General features: G+C 36.4%; 1 protein-coding gene across 18 annotated transcripts in view; it reads left to right on the top strand.

Annotated features, from left to right (window-relative positions):
- The window catches only part of SSBP2 (single stranded DNA binding protein 2), a 311038-nt gene extending 286860 nt beyond the window's left edge, over positions 1-24178 (top strand). For all 18 annotated transcript variants that reach the window (XM_069592559.1, XM_069592563.1, XM_069592562.1 and 15 more), the window contains 6 exons: positions 114-168; positions 3554-3624; positions 6435-6513; positions 8935-8963; positions 14428-14526; positions 23577-24178. In XM_069592559.1, the coding sequence (XP_069448660.1) occupies positions 114-168; positions 3554-3624; positions 6435-6513; positions 8935-8963; positions 14428-14526; positions 23577-23606 (363 nt within the window). In that variant the 3' untranslated portion in view covers positions 23607-24178. The remainder of the gene's footprint in view (positions 1-113; positions 169-3553; positions 3625-6434; positions 6514-8934; positions 8964-14427; positions 14527-23576) is intronic.
- The last annotated feature ends 921 nt before the right edge of the window (positions 24179-25099 follow it).

Raw genomic sequence — 25099 nt, 5'->3', positions numbered from 1 at the left:
TATATTGCCTCTGCTGTTTTCAAATTGGATTGTTATAAAGTCTAACTTCTGTTTTTCCTTATACTGTTAAATGCAATGCCTTATTTTCACTGACATTTTGTGTACTTATTTAGGGTCCTCCTGGAGGTGGAGGGCCACCAGGAACACCCATCATGCCTAGTCCAGCAGGTACTGTAATTGAATGAGCCACATAGGTATTTCTCAGAGTAAAATAATAGAGTACAGAAACTGTTATGAGGGAAAGTCAGTAGTATCCTTTATCTCACTGGTGGTTTCATAAGTTGAGTAGAGGTAGCAAGTAGGAGGAAATAGTGCTCTTCAGTAACTATTTTCCAATTACTTTAAGCATTTAGAACACTTCTGTTGTGTAGGTAACAGATTTACAGAATGAAAACTGTGTTGATCTGTATGAATTGCCCAATAATTTTATCTGACTAGATATTTGCTTGAAACTGTGGAAAAGATCCAAATCCCACAGCTTGAGAAAATTTCTGCACAAGTAACATATGAAATACATGGACCCATTAGGTTTAATACAGCAAATCAGACTCACTGTATCTTGCACCTAAAACAGATGTGGATGTGCTATCAGTATCATTTATCCTACACGTCTATAGGTATTTATTGGTTAGCTAATCCACTATGTAATGGGGGAAGTTTTTTCATCTTTTAAACTAAAATACTTCAGTATTCCTGGAATCATGTCATATGATTATTTTCAGTGCCTCTCTCCTTTGAGACTTAAATACAAAACTAGTGGATGTATTGTGTCTTGAGACCTCTAGTGATGTTAATAGTACAGCCCTCTTAGTGCCTGGCAGCATGTAGCAGAGCCATGAACAAGTTCACTCCATTGACTCCATAATCCTACGACTAGAAAGGATTTGAGGTATAGCCCAAGAATCATGTACAGTGATGCTCATCTGATATAGCCAGCAGAGGACGAGAAACAACTTTCATGCCTAATCCAATTTTAGTGATAATTTTAAATTTTTATGTTTTATGGACTAAAACTTTAGCCATTAAGATTACTGTCAAAGAACTTTTAATGACAGAGAAATAAATGTTCATGATTTAATACAATGTGATCACAATATTATTTTTAAATATATTACACTGAAATCTAAAAAGTAGATAAGAAATAGACTATCAGTTTTAACTTCTGGGTAATATGTGGGAAATTTTTATAATTAGAAAATAATTTTTATTATGTTGCCCTCAAATTCATATCTTATGAATTTGTTGAAATCTAAGATATAGAAGTTTGAAACTGAGTATCATTAATCATACCAATAAGTATTTTTAAGTTTTGAAACCTTAATTTAGAAAAAGCAGAAATTTGATTGGTTCAGAATTTTACTTTGCTTCACTAACTCTTTGGAATGAATCATAAATATTTCATAGATCTCTGTCCTCAGAACATCTTCAGTGAAGTGAAACAGAATTCATTGAAGATAGAATTATATGAATTGAACATCTTGCCCACGTTTGCATTCCTTTTGGTGAAGTAAAGGTTTAATTTATGAAGGTAGCATACGATTAACAAATATTTCACTTGCAGTACTCAAAACTTTTGGAGTGACACTAAACTTTGTAGGCGATAAGTAATCTGATCAATTCTTCCTTTCAAGCCAAAAATTGCCACCAGTATTGCTGGCTTTTCTGCATGCTCTTCTATGTACTCATTCTTTATCAGTCAGTTCTCTAATATGAAGCCAGTATGCCCCAGCCTTCAAAAAATAGGTGCCAGAATATCTATTGTATATTTTTTTTGTCTATAAATCATTTTCTAAAAAATACCAAACTTATTCCCTTAATGTTTTTTCATTTTCAGATGAAACTCTTTTGATTAGTCTTAAAAGCAATGAATTTTCTTTCTGCATATTTTAAAATATACAGCCCATTTTCCTTTCAAATTAATTACTAAAATTAGTAAGACTAATAAAAGTGAAAAGCCATTAAGTTTTCCTATGTTTAAGAAACAAATCCAGCTTTTCTGAAAGATAAGTTTTTATGGGATAGCGTTTATGCCATGAGTTGAATCTAAGTTAGCAGGTATTTATTGTCTCTAGTATACAATATGAGTAAGACATGGCCCCTTTCCTCCTCTCAGAGAACTTATAACCTAGTTTGAAGCCAGAGGGAAGAATAAGACAAAATATTAACTATAATGCAAAGCATAATTCAGTGGTGGAGGAGCACTCACACACTTTTAAGTATCAGGGGAAGTAAAACTTGGAAGAGGTATCATCGGCAGTAGGCCTTGAAGATTGAGAATGTCATCTCAGTAAGTGGAGATTGGATAGCAAAGACGCTGGAGGAAAAAGAACAAAAATAAGGTGATGGAAAAGGGTGCACATATGCAGTAAAGAAAAAGTAGCCTGAGTTGACAAGTGTATAGTATACATAAAAATGTAAAAATACTTCAGGCCACAAAAGTAGATTAGGAGCTTACTTAGTATAAACAGAGGTCAGCCGGATGTGGGCATTTCAACTTTCTTAATAATATGATGTGTTAATCTAGATGTAAAAAATAATATTTAGGATTATGGATCACTGTTTATAAACAAAGGATAAATGGCATCTTACTCTAAAATAATAAATTAATGTTTAATAATGAAAAAATAAGAGGAAAAGTAATTGCCCATTTCTCACTCTACGATTATTGCCATAAGGAAGCAAATGATTTTTATCTTCTGCCTTAAATCAGTGTAAAACAACTTTTTCAAAGTAGAGGCCTACAATATTTTATTTAAGAGAATTATATAATTGTGGAAAAATAGAAAAACATTTTATAACTATTAGTTTCTAAACATAAAATATTAAGCCTTTCACTCTAGGCTATACGTTAGAAACACCTATACTCAGACTTAATGAGGACTAGTAATAGACATGAAATGTAAAATGTTACATGTATTTATATGGTTATACATTACAGTTATTTTTATTATAATGAATCAAAAGTAAAATGACTGAAAAAAATTTTATTGGAAGTTGTGCTAGTGAAAGCTGGCTTTTACTTCAAGCAAGAGAATTTTCATTCCAGTTGTATCGTCTTTTTCTAATCTCTTTCTTTGGGAAGTAAGCCAGGATATTCCATCATCCTGCCTAAATATATTTTTTAAATTGGTATATTAAGAAACCTTAATAAATGATAACTAAAAATTTACTAAATCTGAATTTTAAGACATTTGTTATAGGTATTCATATAAATTGCTTAGAGAAGTCAAGAGGTTTTCATTTTTTTTTTCATATTTTTAAAGAAGGAAAAGTTTACTATAATTTTTTAGACTTTTAAAGTGATATTCCTTTTGACCTGAACTATTCGTGATTATTCCTAATATATTAAGTAAATATTCCTAATTTATGACCTCAGAATGATAATTTCTGGGTCAGAAAATGGCTTACTTATTTCTGAACGTCAATAATGATTATTTCAAGTGGTACAGCTATTAATATACATAGGTGTCCAGATCATCTTTGATTATTATTTTGTGATGACTTGGGTGTAAATTATAATGAAAGATATTAATTCAATAATATTTTGTTTCAGATTCAACCAACTCTGGAGACAACATGTATACTTTAATGAATGCAGTACCTCCAGGACCTAACAGGCCTAATGTAACTATGCCTTTTTTAAAAATTTTTGGAATGTATTTGAAGACTCAAGTCTCTAAGTACATTTCTTTTCATTGATACTGGCTTTGTATTTTATTATCCAGGACCTTACTGGATATCAAAATATCGGACTCTATGTTCTGGGTTGGAAAAAAACATTATCTATAACATACATAACAAGAGATTTAATATTAGTATAATGTAAATGTAAAATGGAACTTAATTATAAAATGTTGGTATGTGGCCTTATTTCATCTCAAATATCTAATAATTTATATCAACTGAAGGTGACAGGTACTGTGTAATGGTTTATGATCACCTCATTTTGCACATCATTAACATATTCAGGTGGTTCTGTTTTTTTCCTAATAAGCTCAAAACTAAATTAGGAAGTTGAATATGCTTGTTTTTCTTTAAAGTTTTGAAATCTGGAGTTTAAATATAGAACCGAAGCAGTTCTACAGAAAGAATTTGGGCATTTTTAATAAGGCATATGGTTGTGATTTTTCTACAAACGCTTACAGAAAAATGGTATTGGTCTATGAAACCTACATGTTAACAAAATATATTTATAACAATACAGTTTATATTTATATATATATGTATATATATGACTAAAAGGTAGCTCAAAGAAAAATCAAAACATGTATAAAGAATTCCCCAAAGTATACCAGAAACTGGGGATGAAATATTATAATTGAGCTTCCTATCAGTGAGGCCAACAAAGGGAAACTTGAAGTCGTCGGTGGGGTATGGCACTGAAATGTGGCTAGACCAAACTGAGGTGTTCTGCAAGTATGAAACACACCCTGGATTTTGAGGACTTACACGAAAAAATATCTCATTAAAGTTTTGTATTGACTATTTTTAAATGATAATTTTGAATACATAACTAAATAAAACTATTAAAATTAACCTGTTTCTTTTTACTTTTTAAAGATGGCTGCTACTAAATCCAAATTGACTTACATACTTCACACTTGAACTTTACATATTTTACTTCTATTAAGCAGCACTACCTTCAATTACCAGTCCCCTTTATATAATCAAATAAATTCTTTCTCAGGGAAAAAAAAACAGTTTCCTATCAGTAATGTCTAAAAGGTGTTTTCACAGAGATTTTAAAAACATTGAATACAATCATGAACAATGTTCATTTCAGAAATGCAGCACAAATATAGAAAAGCACTTCATACTGCAATTTCATATCTTAAAACTTGATATTTGAAAGGGAAGGGATAAGGGAGGAAAGCAAGAGCATATGGTACTGAAGACATTTCTGCAGGCAGCTGAACTGATGTCACCCAAGTGTGTTCCATTCTGGTCCTCTCACTTGTTACGAAGAGATTCAAAAGAAGTAGACGATGAGCATGTCATTCTTTCAAATATCATTTATTTGAGCCAGGGGTAGCAAAAGCCAATGCCTGTTGAGGGCTCGGACTGCAGTGTTCTGTGCTTGAAGTATCATACCTACAGTCAGTGTTGCTTAAAGCACAGTGATGGCCAGATAAAGGGACCAAACCAAGGAGGAGCTCAGGCTGTGAGCCTCACTGCCACCAGTGTCTCAGCCCAGATCTAAACTATGCTTTGGGGTGGCGGGGGGCGGGGGGAGGGGCGGGAAAGGCTGAAAAACAACAGTAAGTTCAAAGTTAATTTCTCTGACCTCTCTTTAGAGGCATACATATTCCAAGTTGTTACTGGAAAATAAAAAACAATCCATACTTTTAGGCAACAGAATTGGCATCACCCTGGGAAGATATATAAGCATGTGATATGGGTGAGCACGATGATGGAAAGCCATGTTATTTCCACACAGTCAGTGATATACAGCATGTCTGCTGAGGCAGTTTTTTCCCCTAAAGCCTCCTTGATGAGTAACCATCACCACCCCATCTATAGGCACACATACATACAACATTTATAGATATACATACACCACACACATACATGCATTCAATATGGAAGAAATTACTTGGGCATGAGAAATTTTAAGAACAAGTGTTTTCAGTATCTTAACTGTACATATAAGGTGATTGTAGATAGCCTGTCTTCAAAGTGGAGTCTGAGCTTCCTCCGAGGTATCCCAGGGAGTTGAGGCAAAGACTGAGCGGCAGGCCATGGACTTTCCCACCACCTAGTCTACCACAGCACATCTGTTCACACGTGTGTTGAACTAGACTCCTAATGTAAGGTTTCACTTGAAAATAAAGGAACACTACTTTGAAAAAATGTTAAATATAACTGCTTTTGAATGCCTAATTGTCATTAAACTGACGTGGTTGAGATTGCCAAGACAACTTAGGTGTATTCAGCTATCCCCAAGGCACTAAATATACTTAACCTGCAAAATGACAGTATTTATTTTGTCCATTTGAACAATGAGAGATTGTCTGCTACAAAAAATGTATAATGTTCAGTTGTTCATGTTAATAAGCCAATACTTTTAACAGCTTCTTAAGAATTACCTCTGGTTTATAATAGCAAAATTTGTCAACAGCATTGGAGAGAGTACTTCTCATTTGCACTGAGCAAAAGCATATGTGCTTTCTGGTTAAGGATATCTTAAGGAAATTGTGGATATGGATAAGGATTAGCTTGAAGATCCAGAACATAGAGAAGATGAAATAAGGGAAATAGCAGTGCAGATAGAGATTCTAGAAAGCTGGGGGGAAATCTAGGAAAATAATCTCTATAACTTGTAAATGAAAATAAGTTGTAGGAGTATCTTACAGTGTTGAAGATAGATATTGTGACATTGAGATAAACAACTGTTTTCAATATGATCACAGTCATTTTTTCCATTTTTTAAATAGTTTCCAATGGGCCCTGGGTCAGATGGCCCTATGGGTGGATTAGGAGGAATGGAGTCACATCACATGAATGGCTCTTTAGGTAAGGATATTAAATCTGATGTTCAGAAATGAATTCAAAGCAAAACCTTAATTTGACATAATATCATGATTTACAAAGTTCTTCTGTGTATAGGAGCTTATTTTGAAATGCTTCAGCTTTTACCTACAACTGATAGTTTAATCCATAGTATATTTGCTATGATGGCTGGAGAACAGTTGAAAACGTAGATGTGTGAGAACTGTTCTATCCGAGCTCATACTCACAGGTATTTCCTTTAACCTATCGAAATCTGAGTGCTTATGATAGAAAGAGATGCTGCAGCTTTGGGCACCTGGAGGACTGTGAAGTCCTCCCAATGGGCCTCTGGTATCTCCCAAGGTCTATAGACATAGTCTCAGAGGAACTTTGGTTCTCTGCAAAAATTTCTTAATTTTATTTCTCCTTTTTAATGTTTGTCTCTTTTTAAAAAGTAAAACCAGTTACCATATTGTGGATAAACTGATTCTCTTAAGAAAAAACACTGCCCATACTGTCTGTGTTCATAATAAAGCTGATTTCAAGTAGTACAAACAATGGTTGAAAACATACTTCATAAATGATGTTTCCTTACCAAATGAAGCCAGCTACCTGCAAGGTGAGCAAAAAGTTCACAACAGTTAGAATCAGAAACAAGTGGTAAAAAATTGATGTGGTCACACAGCACCCTGAATATGTAGGCAGGCCAAACGCAAAAATAAAATAAAGGAAAAATGCTTCTTTTACATCTGTATGTTTATCCTCATCATATATCGTAAACTATTTTAAAAGTTGACAGTGGGGTTGGAGGTTTGTGCTAATTTTTTTCCTCTGAAAAAGAACCATCTTTTACTTAAGTTGGAGAAACCATGCCCATGAGTAACTCAGGTTTACACAGATTTCACAACCCCACCCTAGGTCCCCTTATGGCTCAGCTGGTAAAGAATCTGCCTGCAGTATGGGAGACCTGGCTCTGATCCCTGGGTTGGGAAGATCCCCTGGAGAAGGGAGAAGCTACCTACTCCAGTATTCTACCCTGGAGAATCCATGGGGTTGCAAAGAGTCAGACATGACTGAACACCTTTAACTTTCACCCTAGGTCAGGAAATACCATCCTCTTGTATTCTGAAAAGCTGTGTAACTTCAGTAATCAAGAAATTACACTTTGATAGACTTTTTACTTTTAAGGATATATGCTTATTTTTCTAGATTTCAAAATATTAATTTGTACAGTCCCATTACAGTGTTTATTAGTCATGTGTGACTGATTTTAAATTAAACACAAAATTCAGTTCCTCCGTTGCACTGCTACATATCAAGTGCATATAGTCACATTTGCTGATGGCTGTCATAACAGACAGCACAAAGAAACATTTCCAGCATCACACAGAATTCTACTGGACAGCACCATTCTAGAGTTTTACCTTCTAATTTATTGCAAAATGATTTACTTTCCAGTCTTTTAATTGTAATATCATTCATAAAAAGATAGCATTTGGTCATAGAGGATTCTCAGTTATATTACTCACTGGAATAGAATTTTCAGAATATTTTCACATTTACTTGTTATCTATCATGAATATTACTATATATTTTACATAATTATATATATATTTAGTATTTAACAGCTTATTATGCTTGTTTATAACTTAATCATGTTAATAGGCTCTCATTTTACGACTGTCTATTAAATGCTGTGCTATTAAAATATAATGTTTTTATACCAGGATAATTATGTAAATAGTTGAAAATAAAGCTAAAATTGTGGCAAGGATTTGATTATTTTTGTTGCCTAAGTTGTGATTCCATTTCTTAGGTAAGAAAATAAATTAGTATTGATGGTCCATTTTTCCTAAGAATTAAAATAAAACGACAACATTGTATTTTGAAGACATTTTAACTTTTGACGGATTGCCACACATATTGATTGCTGCCAAAATTTTTATAGTAAAAATACTTCAATTTGGGTTATTATAGTAAAATGTGGTTCAGAATATTGTCAGGTCATGTTGCAAGTGCCCATTCTACATTTTATCAGATTTATGGAAGCATCAGTTCAGAAAAGAGATTTCTCTCTTGCTATCTAGTAAACATATACACATATGTATATTAGTATACACATGTTAAAATTTTGAGTTGAGTAGGATATGTATGTCTGCTATTTTGCTTTCAGGAATTTATGATAGCCATAGTTATTTTTTTATACAAAAAAAGTAGATGATTGGGAAGTAGTTACAATTTTTCTTTGAATTAGCCATCAGATGATACTTATTCACCACATAGTATAGAGAAAAGCAATTTTTTGAGATTCAAAAATCCAGGAGACATGCATTGGAAAATACATACAGTGTACTTGATTGTTGCATTTGTTTATATTAAAGGAATATTTAATTTATAAATAGAATATTTACCTAATAAAGGCTTTTTTTCTCTATTTTGTTTTAGGCTCAGGAGATATGGACAGTATTTCCAAGGTGAGTATTGTATATTCTGTGATTTTAATCTGAACTCTTATTAAGATTATGAGAGTAACATTATGAATTTTGTTCTTGAATAAGAGCTTGAAAGTAGAAGGCGAGATACAATTAAGTAAAAGTTTAAAATATTAATGCACATAATCTGTGGGAAAGGGTAAAATGAGTCTTTTAAGAAGGTTTCAAAGCATGCTAAGATTCATTTACAGGATGTGATATACATGATTAACTGATACCCAGGAAATAACAATCAGTTTAATCACATTATGCTGCTGCACATTTGTAAAGCAAACTGACATCGTTTAGATAATCTTGAAAATGTAAAGGAGTCTAGAGCAACATGAAAGAGGTAAATTTGAAAAAGTGACTATTATATGCAAGAAGTATTACATTTATACATCTCATTTGTCATTCAAACCCTTATCAGGCAATGCTGATGTCCTTAATCATTATTACAGTTCCATAAAATAGAGTAAGAAAGTAATTAAAGGGAAGTTATCTTAACAGAAGTTGGAAAGTTACCCTTCTAATAGCACACGTCCATGGTTTTCCTCTGTCAATCATCTGAGTATCTAAAATTAATCCTTTGCTAAGATGCCTTATATTTTTTGAAGAAGAATACCTAAATAGTTTTTAGGTCATGATGAATTTTAAAATAGTTCTCTGTGGGTCAAATATATATTTAGAATGGCTGATAAGAACTAATTATTAACTACCACTAGAGTGACTCTCTCAGAAGTCTGCTTTTTGCCAATAAATACAGAAATTCATTAAAGGATGCCTTCACTTTTAATTCCACTTTGAATTTATATTCATGTATAATAAAGTAAAATTCCTGATGCCAAGAAAAGTAAAATGAAGTTGAGCTATGGATATTTCCAAATTAAGACTTCAAACTGAAAAAGAGAGAAGTTTAATTGGCATCCTGACATTATATCTGCATCGCTTGTGTGCTTGGCCCGAGAAGTTTGACATGCAGTTTGGATGTCTGTGTTTAGGAACCACTGGGAAGCTCTTTCTTTTCTAAAAATAGATAAATATATACAATGGGCACTATCTTACCTCTGTGGGAAATATTAGATAAGCCTTCAAAAATCTTGTTTTCAAAATAAGATTCGTTGTATAATTCCATTAGAGACTTCTTTCTCAGAAGCACCTTTACAAACCAGGTGACCATGATTATATTGGCTATCTTAGGTATCTGACAATTGATGTTGGCTGAATTGTGCTTTGTGGTCACAGTAAAATGTCTGAAGTTAAATTTGAGAAGCATATTCTAATATCTAAAGATAATTTATTTTACACAAAGGCAGGAACATCCAGTTTGCTTAAGGCCATCTTCCTAAAGTTTCCACTAACATAACCTTGTATACTACATAGATGTAAACAAAATTTTGCATGGGGAAGTACTTTGCAATTATAAAGCACTTTAAAAACTGTTAAAGGCCATAGTGAGAAATGAAGTACCATCTTCTAATCTACCTTCCAATCAGATCTGTTGCCACACCATCTATGCTTATTTTTCCATTCCTATTCCCAGAAACAAGTTTTTCCATCACACTGTGTCTACTGCTAGTAACATTCTCTTGCCTAATGATGTACTGTTTATTCTTGAAGCATTAATTGACCACCCACTGTGTACTTTTGCGTACTGAATACTGCCTTGTGCACTGTGGGAAAATACAAAAGACTTCTTTAAATACAAACATAATCTTAGCCCTCAAGTGGTTCATATATGTAGGCAGGAATTCCTTCATTCAGTAAACATGAATGTGCCAAGGCATTAATCTGGACTATAAAAATCCAAAGTTAAACAAGATATAGTCTCTGCCCCCAAAAAGCTTAGTATAACTAAGGAGACCAAACAACTACAATAAGGAAAAACTTTTACAAAGGAAGTTCAAATACATTTCAGTTGACCTAAGAATTATGCCCAAGTAATAAACTTGCCACTCAACAGTGTACTAGAAATGATTAGTTGCATCCATCTTCAAATGGACTCCTAAGCATCTCATTTCTGCAGCGCCTCACTGCTCATTCCAGGTTGCGGGCTCTAACCAGGCTGTCAGGGTGATGGCATCACGATTGTCTGTCCCATCTCCACTACACTAATGGTCACTTTATCTCTAATCAGCAGCATCAAACGTACCGTACACTCCCCTCCCAATTTTTTCTTCCCTACTTCTTTCCACTCACTGCTTAATTTTTCAGGCTTTCACACTGAGTTATGCAAGGTGTCACTAACTTCATTTTCCCTCTCTTCCTCCTTTCCAACACATGTCCAGCTATCTCAAGAAGCTCTCCTCTCTTTTCTCTTATTTCCCTGGCTCTGTCATTTTCATCCTATTCTTTTTCTAGTCATTCTTTGTGAATGGGAAGATGATATTATTTTTTAATAAACACTACTGCTTATTTTTGTTCACAATCCTTCTTGAGCCTCCAGTTGCATCTTCCTAATTCTCCAATTTAACCTGTATTTTTTCTTTTTTTAATTTAAATTTTAATTAGAGGATAATTACTTTACAATACAGTAATGATTTCTGCCATACATCAACATGAATCAGCCACAGGTATACACATGTCACCTCCCTCCTACCTTCCTCCCTATCCCACCCCTCTAGGTTGTCAAGCATCAGTGTTACATTTTTAAATTTCCTATTTTAAAAAGTTGTTAGACCAACATAACCATTTTTGTGCACTACAGTCTTGTCTTGTGGATGAAATCTACTGGAGATACTACACAAAAACAGAGCTGCAGTTACAGGCAACGTATAGACACTTCATTGCCACCCACCATCATAACCTGCTCCCTCACCCCAACCTACAATGCCAATACTGAGTATGTCTTTCCCTATATCCTCATCATGTCATCCAGGGACCATCAACAGCACTGTGATGGTTTCCTTTAGTCTCCCCATTGAGCAACTTCTGTTGTTTTCACAACATTTTACAGAATTTACCTCACTTTTTTTTTTAATGTCCTATATCATTTCACAATGTTCAGATACACCCCGTGACCTAGATAGGACAAGTTTCAGAGATCTGATACTTAGTTTACTTATGTATAAGGCTGTGTCCTTTTAACTTTCCTCCCAATGTTCTTACCTACACCACTACCTGCTCATAAAACAGCTTAACACTGAGTCACCACGCTATGAAAAGACTGCAGGGAAAGCACCACCATGAAGTATTTTATAAGTATTTAAATATTAATGTACTGTTACTTTTAAACTTCAAATATTTTAATTGACACTTTGAATCAGGAATCAATATGAATGTAGCCAGACTTTTAGAGTTGTAAATTAAGAAATGTTACCACTTATATGTAGAATCTTAAAAAAAGGTACAAGTGAACTTATCTACAAAACAGAAATAGAGTTACAGATGTAGAAAAGAAGTTTATGGGGTAAGCGGGGGAGGGATAAATTGAGAGATTGGGATTGACATACACACAGTACTCTAAATAAATAAATAACTAATATGGACCTGCCATGTAGCACAGGGCAGTCTACTCAGTACTGTGTAATGGCCTGTATGAGAAGAGAATCTTAGAAAAAAAGAATGGATATACGTATTTGTATAACTTACTCACGTGAGATACACCTGAAACACAACATTGCAAATCAGCTATACTCCAATTTTAAAAAAATGTTTAAATATGAAATGGAAAATTTGTTAAAGGAATGATACATGGCAGAAGTGCAACAGAGTCTGGAAGCACCCCAGCTTAGTCAGAGATGCTGATCCTCTCAGGGTATCTTGCAGGCTTCTGACTAGGGGTCTGAATATTACACAAGGGTGGAGAGGGCTTATTTCATCATTTTTTTGAGTACGTCAAAGTATACAGCTCAAATACCCTTATAGAGCTATGTTAGATTATTTTTTACTCCAAGATTACGGTTTATCCATGAAATGACAAATCTGTCTGGACCAAAAAGACTGCTAGACTTGGGGTAAATCTTACAATATTTTTAAAAATAAATTTTCCCTTTTTTTGAACTGAGTCAATATTATCATTCCTTATTTTAAAACAGTTAATTAATAATTTATTTCAGTGAGTTGTAGCTTAAGTAATTGCACCTCAATTTTCCTTAATGTTTTTTTCAGGAAATCAAGTTATCCCTGTACATTTCAAAGTTAAGTTATTTTATACTTAGGAAATTCACATTTTCATAGGAGAAACAATTGTCAAAAAGATAGAACCCTCTTTATGCCATTAGGCAGTGGTTCCTGGGCCCTTGGGGTTCACTGGCTAATGGAGCTCCTATGGACTTCAGAGAATCTGTCTTCTCAGATCCTCCCCCTGAGGTGCAGAGCACGGCAAGACACGAGCTGTATTTCCACCAGCTCGTCTACCTGTTTCTGCTTTACACTGTAACCGTATTTTTTAAAAGCCTATATTCTTCTGGGAATAACTCATTGCTGAAATTTTCATTTTTATGACACAAGTCAGAATCCTCAGAAATTTTCTTTAAAATAAATTTCTTTTAAACTTACTCAGAAACAGAATATAAATGGCAGTGACTCAGGAAAAGACTCCAAAGCCTGGCTTCCATTTGAAATACCAAGTAAGAGTTTTCACCCTCGCCGTTTATTTTTGCAAGAATCCCTCGGTCACAGCCGCAGCTCTGTGTGCTGCTGGCCACTCTGCATTCCCCATCGAGGTGGAGTGTCAGATGACCTCATGTGGCTAAAACCACACAGTAATAATGGGACCAGAAAATTTAAATAGAGCATAAAGCAATATACTGCTAACTTAGTGTTTGACTGGATAGCTCCTATCAACCATTTTATCCTAAGAGTTTTGAATATATCTACTCAAACAAATGGTTGGAAAAGATTCGAGATCACTCCACACAGGAGCCTCCTTTCCCTCTACAAGTACATACTGAGTTCTCAAGTTCTAGGGTATTTATTCCTCTTGTTCTTAACTATCGTTAAATATTTTCCTTTCTTTCCTTATGGTTCATATAAAAGTAATGGCTAAAATCGTGTTACTTACATAAAACGCATGTAGAATTAAAGGGAAATGTTTATGAAAATAGTGACCTTTCGAGTCTGCTTAGTAAAATCACCCAGGGAAGGCATCGTTCCATCCTTTCTAATCAATGGGTAGCCCGCTCTGTTCATCATGGGCCGCCTGGAAATGTTTCTTAAAATCTCCAGAGTCCTAGGAACTCCATAAACTGAAGGTGAGATTTTGAATAAATATTGATTCTGAGATTAACATGAAGAGTTATGGGGAGTTATTTGGGGTTTCTGTTTTTTAATTTTCATTTGGGAAAGTATATAGGTCTTGTCAAGGTACAAAGGATGAGCTGGAATCCATGGTAGAAGTCTGAGGTAGGAATTATGTCTACTTTGTTCTTAGAGATGATGCTATAGATTCCATGTTTGAAACAGTACAATGTAAAAGGGAAATTAAAATCTTAAAAATGCTTTGTTTTCTAAATCTTATTTACAGAATTCTCCCAATAATATGAGCCTGAGTAATCAGCCTGGCACTCCAAGGGATGATGGTGAAATGGGGGGAAATTTCTTAAATCCTTTTCAGAGTGAGAGTGTAAGTATTCCCTTGACTACATTATTATATCCAGATTTTATTTCTGAAGCTCTTCTTTAGAATAAATGCATGAAGCCATTATTATGACTATTTAGAGTTCAATAGGTTGATCTTTTAAGAGAAAATAATGTGGAATTTCTTTGAAAACATAAAAAAATGTACTTTCAACTCTGATTATACGTACATGGTTACAAAAATGAAAATTCTAAGAACAATTTTTCTACAGAAATCATGCATTATGAAGGAACCTGCTAGAAACAGGTTGCACATTTGATCACCTTCCTCAGTCTCCACGTGACTGAAGCGTCCTGGGTCACCCTTTGAGGCTCTGAAACTTGTCTCTAAGATGCCTGTGCTTCACACTCTAGACTTTCCTGCCTGGTGTGTTAATGCATTGTTTACATTTAACCTGAACTAGATACATCATTTTTTGTGAGACTATAGTTTTAAACAAAGGCAGCGTTCATGTCTACATAAAAATAGACAGCAGCAGCTGCTGCTGCTGCTGCTGCTAAGTCACGTCAGTCATGTCCAACTCTGTGCGACCCCACAGTCGGCAGCCCACCAGGCTCCCCCGTCCCTGGGATTCTCCAGGCAAGAACACTGGAGTGGGTTGCCATTTCCTTCTCCAATGCCTGAAAGTGAAAAGTGAAAGTGAAGTCGCTCACTCGTGCCCAACTCCTAGCGACCTCATGGACTCCAGCCTACCAGGCTCCTCCGTCCATGGGATTTTCCAGGCAAGAGTGCTGGAGTGGGGTGCCATTGCCTACTCCAGACAGCAGCAGGGAAGCAATAAAATTCATTCCTTCATTTAACAGTTACTGAGCACTCGCCAAAGCAATATGCTAGGCACTGGAGAGACCAAAAGGGCAACATGGCATCTTTCTCAAGGAATGATCACACTAGACAATAGTTAACTAGCTGTTTTTTTCACACTAGAAATACCTGTAGAATTTTTAAAGATACAATTTCCCAGAAGCCTCCCTAGACCCAGTGACTCAGGATTTCCGGGAGTGGGGCCCAGCATACTTCCAGGTGAAAAAGCTTCCTCAGTGGTGCTAATCCACGTTCTCTGCTAAGAATGCCTGAACTGGAATGAAGAACTTCAGAACCCAGGCTGGTTTCATGTCCACAGGGTCAGTGCCTCCAGGACACGTGCTGCCATTATTAAAATTATGGAGGATCTACCAAACTATAAGCAGGATCAGAAGAGAAACCCTTCTGACTTTACCTTCATTTTGCCCTAATTCAGCCTTTACCAGAGATCAGAATTTGAAGCAGTAGCTTGTAGCACGCCTAACTAACCCAGAATGGCCAAGTCCCCAAATGGAACCCAAGATCGAGTGTTCTGTGGATTCTTCTACTTCTTGGTATTGACTTAGCACCTCTACCTGGGACAAGACTTCCTGTAATTTGACACTTGACTTCTGTTAAAACTAGACATAAGATTACACTGATTTTTAGTTTGGCTTTTATTTGCATGCTATATACAATTAGTGGGAACAAGAAAGGTATACATAAAAATTTATATTTAAAAAAATCAAAGGATTAGCCCATCAGTGACGAGGAAACAGAAAAATGTGAGAAACTTTGTAGTTTGTCATAACGCTTAGGGTTATGGGATTTTGTTTTTTTGGATCCTGGTTCTTTCTCTAGTTTGCTTCAAGACTATGGACAAATTAATTTTAATTAGTTACTATTCTCTTTATCTAATTAGAGACATTAATTTCATTTTATGTTAATTCTTCCAGTAACAAAATTTTATAATTCAGTGAGGTAAATGATAATTAATTCAGTTCAATTAGACATGTGTTGAGCCTGTAGTATGCAGAGCACTAGGTTAAGGACAAAGTATTCTGAAATAAACATAACACATCCCTAACCTCAAAGAATGCAAATCTGATGGGGAAAATGTGTTCACACAACTAATTAAACCACGTGTCAGATTAACAGGTACTGTTAATAGATACAAACCATGTGTTTAAAGAGCACTGAGGAAATTTATTAGCTTTGTATTGGACAAGAAAACTTCTTTAAAGAGATCCCATGTGACATTAGAGGCTGGGACGAGAGGAACTCTCCCCACTCTTCCTTCCCAGACTCCTTGTTGGTGACAGCTTGTTCGTCGGGGAGGGGCCAGCTTCATAGTGGGCATCAGAGAGCTTTTCGTGGTGATCAGAAAACCAGAGAGAAGGGGAGTTTAAAATCTACTTTGTGTAAACACCAGCCTCGCCCTCTGGCCCCAGGTGGACTATGCACACACCAAACAGCACATCCCTTTGGGACTGTGTGCACAGCATAGAGAGCAGCTGAGCAGGGCTTCCCCCACCCCTAGCCCGGCCTTGCTACCCTTGAAGCCAGGAAGGAGGTAAAATGCCAAGCTGCTATGCAGAGTTACAAAAAACAAAAAACAGAAAGCTCCAGCCTGTCTCCCCTCCCCTCTCTCGTCCCCACTAGAAAAGTCCCCCAAAGAGAACTACTTGGATGGGGGTGGAAAACCTGCCTCTGCCTGGAGTGTAGCGCAGCCCTGGAAGCAGGTAGCGCAGCCCTAGAAGCAGGTCCACGCTGGCCACCGGCCATCCCCGCCCCCACCCTGTGAGGGGGTCTCCACTATGAATGACGCCCTTGATAGGGATTCTTCTACTGCATTTTTGTTTGCACTTTAAAAGATCAAGAAACGGAGCAGAGAGGAGGAAGACAAAAGAAATTCATGGCAAATTGTAGTAGTATGTAGACATATGTAGACAAATGTAGTAAGGCCTTAAAGCTGTAAATAGACTTGGTATCTCTCCTAAGTTAGCTTTACTATCATCAAGGAAAAGCAGAACTGCTTAATGAATTCAAAAAGAAAACATTTCCCGTGACTAGACATGCAATCAGATTCTAGTGTTTAATGCACATAAAGTCTGTAAAGCCAAAATTTTTGAGCAGTCTGCCTTTTGAGCATTTGTCACTCTTTATTTTGAAGTTTAACCACAGAAGAAGCCTGGGAAGGAAGCAAACATCTATTAACTGATTGTTACAGACACTGTCCCAGTTATTTCATACATGCTGCTTAATGTAATCCATATACAGACGGAAATGTCCACCCAAAGGCAGAAACCTTGAAGTGCCAACACACTTTATGTAGAAAAATGTGAACCAAAAAAATAGAGCCACTATTCAGACTCTTTGGGGCGGGGGGAAATCATAAACAAGCCTTTATTTCAAAAAACAAAGATGCCCCCTAGTGTTCAGACTCTAGAAAATGTTTGGTTTTGAAAACAATACAAAAAGGTTTAATTCAAAATAGTGTTTCATGCCTCTCAGGAGAAAGCAGTCTTATTTCTTGAATTAATTTAGCATAATACTTCACCTTAGCACTGAACTATAATCAGCTGAGCAAACGTGCTGTCAAAATCATGTTGCCAAATAGGAATTATCAACAAGGCAGTAGATCATTTCTTATTACCCTTACTGCCTTTTGTCATTTTCTGCTATTGCAAAGAAATCACATATGCCCCCATGTATTTTTTTAACATAGCCACATACACACTAGATTTATTTCACTTTAGTTCAGCTCAGGTACCTGTAATATTATCTCTTATTTAATAAGAAAAGAAAATATCTAGATGCTTAGAAATAAACATAGGATCTGAAGTGTTCTTAAAGTGTGAGAACAGAAATGCACACACATTGGTTGAAGATTTAATGGATACTTCCGATGAAGTCCACGGTACCTGAAGTGGGCATAATAAATTCTCTGGCTCATACTACACATGCTAAACCAAACACTGACACGTCAACAGTTTCGTAAGGCCAAACTGTTCCCATCTGACGGAGGGGAACCTGACGCCACAGCCTCCCGAGTAAACACGGGAATATTCCATGGCGCACTGACGCAGTGGCAGGACAGAAGCGTTGCAGTGTGGCCTCAGGACAGTGCGCCATGAGTATTTCATGTCTCTAAGCACGATACCCTGTTTAACACCTACTCTCTCTTTACTTCTGGAAAAAAGTCAGCTGTTTCTCTTCTGCTTGAATAGCAATCAATAGCAAAATTCCTCTTTGCTTGCACACTCTGTGAGTTTTCCTAGAAAATTTGTAATTTCCCTCAATCTCACTTAGTTGAAGCAGTTTCAATAAAAGCAATAGCAGATAAGTGGTTTACAGCCTTAGCAGTGCAAATAGCCCGTCATTTATATAGACACAATCTATTTTACTATTTATTAGTTTACATTATTTTGTAACTATAATTTAGTAACTATTTTACTAGTTACACACAATCTATTTTACTATTCCAAATATACTCAGAGCCTCATTTTACAGTTACTTGTACTTTCAAATTTTAAATTTTATTAGATGCTTGCTAATTTTTCTGAGTCGTGTTGCTTAGAGATGATGCGTCCATCCTTTCTGACTAAATCTGGCCCTGACTTTCTTGGTGTACCCTATTTTTCCACTCAGTTTCTTCCCTGAATAAACCTAACTCTCTTTAACTTCCCAATGAATCTGTAACAGATTCTCATTTTACTGTAAGATTTGCTCAAGACATTTGAAATACTACAGATTTAAAATCTTAACAATTGCTAGTGTTAAGAAATAGGAACAACCAATAAACATGCTTGGTAGCAGGGCATGTCCACATATATTTGTTTGGATATATGCATACTTTTAAACAGTGTATAATTAGAATGAATACTGTAATGTATTCTTAACAATATTACCTAATGTTACTTGACATATGAATGAACTGGAATAATCCTTATGAAAAAAGGATTCAGGGATTTTAAAAATCCGATTATTCAGGATGTGCATTAAATGAGATGGTCTGTAGAATTAATTATGACTTACCCAGAAAATTTTTCCAACATACCCTTTGAAGTCCTTTCAGAAAAGCTTTAAAGGCTTTTACTGTTTTTAGATTGGCACAATATACCCATTAAAGTCTTTGTCTTTAAAATAATGATTGATGATTTTGCTGTGTTGTTTAAAATTAAATCCAGTTAAAATTTTCAGGTCCTAAATTAGACTAGCTACATCTTAAGGGTTTAGTAGCCATGTGTGGCTAATGGCTGCTGTGCTGGACAGCACAGAATAGAACATATCCATCATCACAGAAGGTTCTGTGTGCAACATGACTGATTCACCGATTCTTACTATAAATAACAGTAGCCATAGAAAGCATCCCTGATCTGGGAAGATCCCCTGGAAAAGGAAATGGCAACCCACTCCAATATTCTTGCCTGGGAAATCCATGGACAGAGGACCTTGGTGGGCTACAGCCCATGGGGGTCGTGAAGAGTCGGACTCAACTTAGTGACTGAACAGCATCAACTTTCCTGTGCCCATTTTGCCATATTCTAATGTTTTCTACTTTTAGTAAAACATTGGTATCCATTTATTTTCTTGTTTAGTCTTGCTCCTAAATGTCAAATACCAAAATATAATCGTTTGTCAAAGTCTGTGGATAGTTTGTGGCAGTGGCAGCATGCTGCCGTTCCTTGTCATGGAGATTTGCATGGTTTCTCCTGATGAGTTGGGGGTAGATGCCCTCCCAGCACAGGTTCAGGGTGGGCTCCACTTCACAGATCCTTGTCTATGATTGTTTGGGGTTTGGGGCTTTATTTAGCTTTGCTTTTTGCTGCCACTATCAAGCTTAAAGGGGAAGACATTGTCTATCAAATCAAATTCCCTTTGTCTTTTCTAGCAGTCTCCCCTTTTATCAACCTACTCACTGTACTCCAACATGGAAAGTCAGTAACATGTCTAATTTAGCTTTTCTAGACTGAATGGAAATTTGAGGCTATTAAATGATTAACAGGTAGATTTTTTCTTGATTGGACCTGTGTTTAAAGGATTAACAATCCTCCTCTTAGGCTCTGGTGACCCGTTTTCAGGCCTAGTCATCTACTTTTACTCAAGATCAATGTGGGGTTTTGGGTTTAAGCCATAGATCAAACTGATGCCTTTCAGTCCAGACTTCTGCCAGCTGAACCACTGTCGCCCTGCACTCTTCCCTGGGAAATCCTGCTTTCTCCATATTAACACATCCATCCATATCTAGTCCACACCTTATACCTCATTTCTGATTCCTACACCACCTTAGCTCATCTGGAGTTCACATCATCTGTTCTCTCTGCTGCCTTTTCAGAAGGTTCATGCCTTTCTTCTCAGGATCATCATTGTTCCTGGTTAAGCCCTTGCAGAATGGACCAAACCCTCTCACTTTATCTGCCTCTTCCCATGAGGCACAATCATTAGTACCACATTAAAAGGAATTCCCTTTTGCCTTGGTCCTCAGTTCAGTTCAGTCTCTCAGTCATGTCTGACTTTTTGTGACCTGTGAACTGCAGCATGCCAGACCTCCCTGTCCATCACTAACTCCTGGAAAACTCATGTCCATTGAGTCGGTGATGCCATCCAACCATCTTATCCTTTGTTGTCCCCTTCTCCTGCCTTCAATCTTTCCCAGTATCAGGGTCTTTTCAAATGAGTCAGTTCTTCACATCAGGTAGGCAAAGTATTGGAGTTTCAGCTTCAGCGTCAGTCTTTCCAATGAATATTCAGGACTGATCTCCTTTAGGATGGACTGGTTGGATCTCCGTGCAGTCCAAGGGACTCTCAAGAGTCTTCTCCAACACCACAGTTCAAAAGCATCAACTGATGTACTGGAGAAGGGAATGGCAAACCACTTCAGTATTTTTTGCCTTGAGAACCCCATGAACAGTATGAAAAGGCCCTGGTCCTCAGTTTTTTATAAAACATGTCAAGTATTTAAGACCTCGTATTTACATCTAATCTGGAAACCCCCTTCATCCAGAGAACATTCCATTTGTAGCAGATGCTTCTCCCATGACAGATGATCTAGAATGTGTTGTCCAAGACAGAGGCCACCAGCTGCATTTAAACAAGTTCAAGTTAAATCAAGTTAAAATTTTAGTTCCTAGCCACGTTTCACGTGCTCAAGTTGCCACATGTGGCTAGTGGCCTTCGTGCTGGACACCACAGGCTGTGGAACGTGGCCACCACTGAAGTAAGTTCTGTTGGGCAATGCTACTCTAGTACTCTTCCATCACAGTCTATTCCTCAAGAGTATGAGGGCACATGGAAGCCCTGTTTACAGGAGCCCAGACATTTAGCAACCTGCATGCTCATCGACAAAGGAATGGAGAAAAGATGTGGTGCCTGTACACAATGGAATATTACTCAGCCATCAAGAAGAATGAAATAATGCCATTTGCAGCAACGTGGAGGGACCTAGAGATTTTCATGCTGAATGAAATCAGGCAGAGAAGGAGAAATATCATATGGCATCTCTTATATGTCAAATCTAAAAAGAAATGATACAAATGAACTTACTTACAAAACAGAAAGAGCCTTGCAGACTTAGAGAACAAACATGGTTGCCGAGGGTGAAGCATGGAGGAAGGGATAGTTGGGGAGTTTAGGATGGACATGTGCACACTGCTGTATTTAGTTTTTTTTAATCTGTGTGTTTTATTGAAGTATAGTTGACAGACAATGTTTCAGGTGCACAGCAAGGTGATTCAGGTAAACATACACACGTATCATTTTTCAGATTGTTTTGCCTTATAAGTTATTACAAAATATCGACTACAGTTCTCTGTGCTATAGAGGAAACCTTTGTTGCTTGTTGCATATCTATTATTTTTCAATTAGAAATCTAGCATCTGTTCATACTAAGTCAAACAAATGGAATCCAAATGTCAAATTTTTTAGTTAGGTAAAAATTCATGTTTTCTAAAATATATATTATACATACTGTTTACATATATATACACACAAAAGCTTTTCTACTGTACTTGATAGACTTGAGAAAGAACATCAAACACAACAGTGATGGAGAAATTGAAAAACAAACTAAATGAAATTGGGAGCACTGAATATGAAATAGAAAAAGTGAAACAAACTAGATAAAAATAAAAGATCATATAGTCCAGGTGTTTTTAAACATGGCTGCTCATTAGAAACACATCTGGAGTTGTGGAGAAGAAGTAATACCTGGGCCTTATTTAAAGTAGATAACCAACGAGGACCTACATTATAGCGCATGAAACTCTACTCACCGTTATGCGGCAGCTGGAGAGGAGGGGAGTTTTGGGGAGAATGGGTACACGTGTGTATGGCTGAGTCCCCTCACTGTCCCCCTGAAACCATCACAACACTTAACCAGCTATACCCCAATACAAAACAAAAAGCTTTAGAAAAGCTTTTTATGAGGGTATATTGTCATCATTATCAGAATAACTGCTCTACTTATCGTTTATAAGACTCTGTTTCCAAATTTCTGAAAGCCTCGCCTCTACCAGTGGTCAGCCTCAAACGGACAAGCAGCACCTGGCGCAGAGCCCCTACTCCCACCCAGAAATGCTTGTGGATTGAGATTGGAGTCAGAGTTTCAGGGAAGTTTATATGCTGAAGTATAAATCAGACTCGTTAAGTATTGATATTTTTCAGTGCTCTAGTGAGGATTTCTTATGGCCAGCTAGAAGTTCAATTATTAATCCAGCATTTACTCAGCACATTTCTGTGTTTCCAATAAGTACATAGTTTTAAGGGGTTTATATTCAAACCTCCCAAAACCCCTTTAAGATTAACACTATCATTAAGCAGAATTAACAGGTGAGGAAACAAGCACTGAGAGGCTAGTAGCCTCCCATCTTAACCAAGCTAGCAGAAAAACGAAGACTAGCCTGCCCCCCATACTTATTTCATATGATTCGACCTTGGGCTAGATTTTTGTCCTAGTTGTTCCAAGGGCCCATAAAACCTGAATCTGGCTAGAAGAAAAAAAGCTAAGGGACCAGGTACCTATCAGCCCCTTACGCTCAGAGAGAGGACAGGACTGGTTGCTTTCCAGAGGAAATAGTTAACATTTCAGGACAGTCAATTCTATATAATTTACTCTTTTCCTGCTTTCTAAATTTTTATGGTGTCTTAAAAGCTTGTTCATAAAAAGTATTAAAATTCACAGTTACTGTTGTTTACCAAGGGGGATGTCAGTGGCCTGTAGAATTGTTGTTAAAATATGGATTCTTCTCTCCTAGTACTCCCCTAGCATGACAATGAGTGTGTGATCCATTACCAAGTCTCCTCATGGAAACCACAGTGAGTCAGCCCTTCACAGAACTACTACGGAAGAAAATTATTCATCACAGTGTACAGTTAAACAAAGGAATCTCAGTCACACCAAACCAACCTTTTTATTTCCTGCTCTCTCCCCTATTTTGTGAAGAAAGCGGGTCCAAACGTGATTCGAACAACTGTACGGAGCGGCGCATTAGAATTGCCCTCAACTGAACTGCAAATGATTATCTGTGTATGTATATGTGTGGGAAAGAGAATGTATTGTATGTGTGTATGTTACATGGACACACGCACATACATACATTGACCCACAGGACATTGTAAAATAACTATCACATGACATCTTACGTAGAAATGAGTAGGGACTTTTATTCCATCCTTTTTTTCACGTTTACATTTTAATTATTAAAAGTTGCTCCTGCCCCTCCCTGAACTATTTTGTGCTGTGTATATCACTGCTTTATATAAGTTATTTTTTAAGGTGAACTCAGATGTTATGGTTTTGTAAATGTCTGCAATCATGGATAGGAATAAAATCGCTTATTTGAGAGCTTTCATTAAATCGCGTGTGATGCAAGTTATCCTGTGAATGACAACGTGTACTAAGGAAAGAAGTGTGTCTTCATCTTTATGTCAAATCAAACAATTTCTCAGTAACCTTCAGTGAGTATTTTTGTACTTTTTATGTAGGAAAAAAACTTCAAATCAACAGAAGCTTAGCTGGGGCCTAACACAGTATATTTCTGCAGTAACTGCTCTAGGTGGAATTCTTGATTTGGCTTAGATGATACAGAAAATCAGTAATTAGCCTCAGTTGCTTAGACCATAGCAATAAAGTGCCAGGGGTCATCATATTTTTAGCAACACATTTTCTCTTTAACACGATAAAGCCCAGACATAGTAACTATTTGCTTGAATTAGTCACTTGTCACCAGGAATGCTAGAGCTGTTTTTTAGTAAGATACTAATGTGAAATGGTGCCTCATTTTTATTCAGACTTCTTGTGAACATTTTCACACAGACACTGCAAAGAGATACATTCAAATGATTGAGGCTTTTAGCACAAAGGAGAAGGAAAATTTTAATCACACCCCAGGGGTTCTGGAGTGCCGCTTGTCTACCCAAGTATCTTACTAGTGGCAGAATTGACTGTGTCCCTACTCGCTGGCAGCAAAGCAGGTGCTGTGTTCCCAGGATATAGGACTTTTATTAGAGGGAAATTATTGTAGTCATTGACATCAGTCATATTCTACTTTGTATAACTGTTCAGAAAACATTAGAAAAATTTAAACAAAACACTTCCCTTATGAAAACACATCGCTCTGTGGCCCTTTTCAGATCTTTTGTGTTTCCTGTGTTCCATCATACATGTAAACACCAAAGTTATAATGGAAAAGTGTGAAGACCAACTTTAGACTCTGAAAGCTAAGATGCTGATCCTCCCTGTTAAAATTATAAACAACTATATATCCAAACTCAAGAG

This window comes from Ovis canadensis, chromosome 5 (genome assembly GCF_042477335.2).
Source record: "Ovis canadensis isolate MfBH-ARS-UI-01 breed Bighorn chromosome 5, ARS-UI_OviCan_v2, whole genome shotgun sequence".
Classification (NCBI taxonomy): domain Eukaryota; kingdom Metazoa; phylum Chordata; class Mammalia; order Artiodactyla; family Bovidae; genus Ovis; species Ovis canadensis.
This window is presented reverse-complemented; position numbering and strand designations above follow the sequence as displayed.